Here is a 6,000-nt window from a genome sequence, read left to right on the forward strand (position 1 = left end):
CTGTTGATTTCATCAGTTTCATTGTTTCTCGCTGCTAGTTTCCTAGAGTCCCTTCTCCCACATGTACATCCATGCTAATGGGGTCTTTTGTGCACCCCTGTTAAATGGTCCCTCTATACACCACAAACTTCCAGAAATGAAAAATGAGAAACCCATTTATGCCTTTCATCCTGTCCTGACCTACAACGGAGACAGTGGGACTGGGACTGTGAGCAAAGGCTGAAACTTCACATCTCTGAGGGCACTTAGTAACAGAAAATATGCCCCTATTTTGAGCTCTATGTCCTGTCAGTATTACAGCTGTAACTACAGCCACATGCCTGACAAGCTCCTTAACACCAGCAAAGGAAGAAAACTCTCTGGCTGAATTTCTTGTAACACATTTTACAAATAAATAGTACTGTTATTACCCTATTCAAGTCCAACCAGGAAAATAAGCATCTTAGTACCCAATATTTCAAAGGAATGGGATTCTCTGTTTGTTTATATACGCATGTGTGCTTTTTTACCGAAGTAAAACGTGACAAGAGCCACTCCTGATAACAGTGACATGTAAGACGAATGTAAAATAGAACGGTCAAAAATGTGTTTGATGGATGAGGTTAAGGATGGAAGCCTCTGTAAAAATTCAGCTAATGAGCCTTGTTTTATTCATCTCATGTTACTGTTGCCAGGAATGTATCCATTGTACGACACTTTTAGTGACCTTTCAGGCACAGCCAGGATAAAATGCCTGCAGAAAGGGCAGCATTTTGCATGCTCTAAGAAACTAGCTCAGAGTCCACAGGGAGCTTTTAGCACAGTCTGGACACCGCGGGCTTTGCGGTGATGAGAAACTGCCACCATCAAGAAAACTTGCTACAAAGAAATTACTGAAATCCTTTTGTATTGAAGTTCACTTTCTATTACCTACCCTTACCTACCTTGCAAAGTTTGTTGTTGTGTGTAAGGAGCCATTGTATGACTCCAACAAGGTCACAGTAGTACTCTCATCATTTGGTTACACATGTGGGACTTCCACTGTCAGTTGAACATAGAAACGTCTCTGCGAGCTTGCCTTGTTTGCCACTTGACAATCTGGCTTGTAAACACTATCTTTCCTTTGTGCAACAGGGCAAGGACACAATGCATGCAGAGATATTCAGTATGCGTCTTTCTCTCATGCCCACACAAGCTCATTTCAGTCAAAGAAACCTTTTTCTTAACACGCTGGTTTAGCTTTCTAGCAACAACCCTAAAATCTCACATAAAACCTTTTGCCCCATGACTGCAAACCAGAGTATCTATGCCTGCAGCCTTCTAATAATGGTTTACTGGTTGCTTGAAGGGTCTTGGGAAGTACACAAGAAATGCAAAGCGGACAAATGCATATGAGCAACATCTGTAAAGTGACATGGGTTGACACCAGTGGGACACAGTTCAACAAAGGTATTTTCTGACTTGTGTTGTCACAGGTCAAGAGTGAGGAAAAAAGGAAAACTGGGAAAAAGAACAACAAACTATAGCTACAGCAAAGACATGCCCATTCTTTTTGCTGCAGTCTTTGTATTTGAAAAAGAGGGGTCTTATTTCCTCCCAGTCTAGCACTTCACTCAACAATATTCCTATAGTAAATTCTTCATTCTGTGCCTATAAATGTAGTATGCTTTCAAAGACATGATCACATTGTAATAAAGTTATTCTGATGGTTACAGACAGTGAATAAGTAGGGAGCAACAAATGGCATTTATCTTGATTTTAGCAAGATTTTGACTCTTACAAACAAGTAAGTAAGGCCAGGGAAGCACTGTCCAGATGCAGTCATCATAGGTTGTGTGCAGAATTGTTCAAACTCTATTTGAAATTTAGTCATCAACCAGCTGGGATGACATTTCAGATGGGATCCCACTGGGACCTCGGCTAGTGAAATAATTCTCTTCATTATTTTTGTTAACAGCAAGGATGATAGAGGAGAGAACATTTGTAAAAATTTCAGATGAAACCAGACTGAGAGGGGTATGAGCACTTGTGAAGATAGGATTAGAAGTCAAAATGATCTTGAGAAGTGGCTTGAAATCAAGAAGATGAAATTCAATACAGACAAGTGCAAAAGAACTCCTGTGGGGAAGAATCAATCAAGTGTCTTCAGATAAAAATATCAGCTACTTGGCTAGACTACAGTTAGTGTCAAAACATAAAAATGAAGATCAGATTATTAAGCGTGAGTATGATGTTGTTGAAGAAAAAAAAAACACCAGAAAACCCACCATGTTATTCCAGATATTGTACAGAAGACCTATATGGCAGTTGTTCCAGTTAGTCCTGATTTGAGCACCACACGGTAAGAAAAACATAAGCAGATTGAAGAAGGATCTTCAGGCTTGGTAATTTAGAGGCTTGTAAAACATGGGTCATGAGAAAAATTTGAAAGAACTAGGTATGCCTTAATAGGGAAAAGATGGATAGCAGAAAAATACTTTTTGAAAATGCTTAAAAGTAGCTATAAAGGAAAGAAAAAAAAGGTTAATTTGTCTTCATATCCATTGAGAGAAAAGGCCAAAATATAGGAAAGTAGTTAATTTGCAGGAAATTACATTTAAATTAGACATTGGGAAGTTAGGCAGAGGGAAAAGCAACAGAGAAAACCTCCTTCATTAGAGATGTCAGGGATTAGTTTAGTAAAACATTATTCTGGGATAGCAGTATAGGTAATGCTACCACAGAGCACAGAATTGGCTAAATGATTTCTGCAAGGGACACTCTTGCCCGGGAAGAAGGTGGATGACAGGTTCAACATGTCTGTGGTTACAATGGAGACATGCGGTACTGGTCCAGTCTAGTGTTTTGGTGGCTCTTTGTTTGCAGAGTAAATGGTGGACAGAAGGGTAAAATAATTTGATTTTGTAACCTCTCTGGAAGGAATGTGAATGCATTGCTAAGTGTGGCACACATTGATGGGCACCTTAGTATAAAATAGCCTCATTAATGCAAGTTTTAAGGACTCCAACCACTGTGAAAGTTCTCAAACCAAGAGTTATAAATTTACATTTTGTGATTTTTTATGTGAAAGTTAATGCATTTTAGATCCACAAGAAGCTATTCTCTATCAAAGAAAACTGCCTTGCCTTGCCTTGCCTTTCCATGTACGCAGAGCCATCTGTCTGTAGCAGTGCACAGACATGTGAAAAAAGCACTTCTATATCTGAACTCTTTGGTCCTTTTCTATCAAAGTAAAGTCAAATTCACATCTGGCATGTAAAAGGCAATATTTCAAGGAGGAGAGCTGCCAACAAATAACCCCCAAAAGCCAATAGCTGGGTCTCCTGGTGCACAGGAAGCAAAGGGTGTACTTTTACCTGTGTAAAGAAAGCGTTATAACAGAGAAACAGGGGTCTCAGGCTCAGATGAGATTGAGTTGCCCTGCAAATTGTTTAAAATACACATGAGAAGACCATTGGGTGTGAATTAATAAATAACTCCCACCCTACAACCTTCCTGCAGACCTCCAGCGCCTTGAGAGAAATGCTGGTTTCCTTAGATCTGTGAAGCCTTGTCTCTAAAGCTCAGATAAATTGTTCCAGCCCTCTGATCGTGCATTTCAGCCCAAATGTCAAAGCAGGGAATCAGAGAAACTTCTGTCTCTCAGACAGAGGTGAATCAATGTGCTCTCTCCTCTACATCACTGAACCATGGTATGACAGCAAGCCAGACACAGTCATCACAGGCAGCAGCAATGCATTCATGCCAACAAATAAACGGTTTTCAGCATTTGTAATATCTGAATAGCATGTTGTTTTGTACTCCAGTGAGGTGATCTACTTGAAAAAGAGGGACGTGGGGCTATTTCTGATGGACAGATGGTTGTTATAAATTCCTTATTGTCCTTCTGTGTTTTTAAAATTAATTTTCTTTTAAAATTTAAAAAGGGACTTTGCCTTTCCCTATTTTTTTTTTTACCCTTTTTCTCCATCTCCACAATTAGCTGGTCTAATTTTAACAGATAATTAGGGGGTCCATCAAAAATAATTTGTGTGCTGGGTGGTTCTTGAATGATAGTGCCTATCACTTCTGAAAAGATGTTGCTAATGAAAGCAATTTTCCCCCTTTCAGTTGATTTCATAGGTGGATTTGACTCTTATGGCTATCAAGGTCCACAGAAGACATCTCATTTACAGCTACAGCCCATGTATATGTAAGTACTTAACTTCTGAGATATTCTGCAGAGTGGCAGGCTGATATTAAAGGATCATTAAGCTGAAAGATGATGTGACTTAAAAATCCAGAATAGGCAGAAGTCTTTTTTGAGAGACCGAATTCATGTTACACACTTAAACACTAACATTACTCTTCTGTTGAATTATAATGATTTCTTATGGCAGGATACAATGTGTCACAGTTGTTTAAATAACACCCAGCTCTCACCTGATTTTCCTCCCATTTTCATTCAAGCACTTTCCACTCAAAAGCAATGAGAATTTAGTTTAGCAAAAAAATAGTCAAATCTGACAAAACTTGGTTGCAAAAAAGTGGGTTTTGTTCAATTTTATCAAAAGTTCAGCAACTTGCTGATTTGGTGGATACATTTAGCATTTGTCTTACCAGCGTATTTGTTCACTGAGGAACCGCTATACCTCATTTCTAGTCTCCAAATTTAAAAAAAAAAAAAAAGAAAAAGTAACATACAGATTTTCAAACCAGTTTAAATAGAAGACAGTATTCTACCAAACCAGTGCGAGTAACAACTCTATCCACTGCTTAGAAGTGCAGCCTGATATATTTGGGGATTAAATGGGCAACCAAATCTCACCATATACACACAGCTGGAGTACCTTCACATGAGAGCTAACACCCAACTATAGACCAGTCCAGGAATAATCATCTCCAAATATTTCTTGCACTGATGCCAAGTGTGTTCAGAACAGCCCGGATGAATCTTACCTCACTGCTGCAGCCTTTTGAAATGTTTTTATTTACCATCACTGGCCTACATGGTAAAAGCACAACACAGAACAGCTCACAAAGGGACAATATTTGCTTTTTTCCTTTGTTTCTCTTCTGAACATTTCTTTTGAGGAAAAGAACAGAATACAGACAAACAATATCCATCCCAACATACACTTCCATTCACCCTTGAATGCAGTTTCATTTCTTCTGATTACTGGAAGCAAGTCTGCTAATGGATTAGTGGTTTTTTGCATGGAACTGGCATTTACTCCTTTATCAGTGGTACAATCAATTCTGCCGTAGTGCTTTGGATTGGGCCCTTCGGGAGCTTTGCTAGGAGTTTTTTAATAATCTCAAATTACAATAGTGCATATCTCCAATGCCATCTTAACTTCAGCTTCCCATCTGTCTGTGCTCAAGTAAAGATTTTTCACCTGCACTTCTGGCACAGTGCTGTGCATTTAGAAAACGTTATTTCCTTCCTAGTATTATGTGTGGCTCATAGGTATTTAGAACAATTCTAATCGCATTTCCTTCTCAGTATACCATGCCTTGTCATCAGCATATGGAGCCCTCTAGCTCAGATATTATCCCATTCTCTTTATGCTCTCAAGTGTTTCTTCCAGAACAGCAGATCACATTTGCTGAGCATCTTCATATTGACTGGAAAGCAAGCTAGACCTGTGGAAAAAAAGGCGGCAGTATTTTTAAGCTTGTAGCCGAGACAAAGAGATATATGATTAATCCATGTAAACTCTGTTCTGTCTTATTTCAATGCTGCGTTCTCACTGGAGTACAGGTGATTTCACTGTCTTAACTGAAAGACAGAAATCGGTATGTAAGCTGACGTTCTGGCCAATCAACGCACAAAAGTATTGCCATGTCTCAGCCACAGTCAAACAAAGAGACTTCATGTTTCCCTCTGACGGTATAGTATGTGACAAGGTTCTCTAGAATTGCTATAGTCTGTCCTTAAGAGGCTTTTGCAGCATTTAGTAACACCTTTCTGTTATTTACAGCTGAGGCGCACCAGAAACACATGCATATGCATTCACACTGCAGTTGCTCTGTAAATGT

General features: G+C 39.1%; 1 protein-coding gene across 2 annotated transcripts in view; it reads left to right on the forward strand.

Annotated features, from left to right (window-relative positions):
• NKAIN2 (sodium/potassium transporting ATPase interacting 2) overlaps positions 1-5,073 on the forward strand; it is a gene marked incomplete at its 5' end in the record, with an annotated part of 580,773 nt that extends 575,700 nt beyond the window's left edge. For both annotated transcript variants that reach the window (XM_081998199.1, XM_081998200.1), the window contains one exon: positions 4,090-5,073. In XM_081998199.1, coding sequence (XP_081854325.1) covers positions 4,090-4,175 — 86 coding nt within the window. In that variant the 3' untranslated portion in view covers positions 4,176-5,073. The remainder of the gene's footprint in view (positions 1-4,089) is intronic.
• Between the last annotated feature and the right edge of the window lie 927 nt (positions 5,074-6,000).

The sequence above is a fragment of the Phaethon aethereus genome (genome assembly GCF_964289735.1).
Source record: "Phaethon aethereus genome assembly, chromosome: 3".
In the NCBI taxonomy this organism is placed as follows: domain Eukaryota; kingdom Metazoa; phylum Chordata; class Aves; order Phaethontiformes; family Phaethontidae; genus Phaethon; species Phaethon aethereus.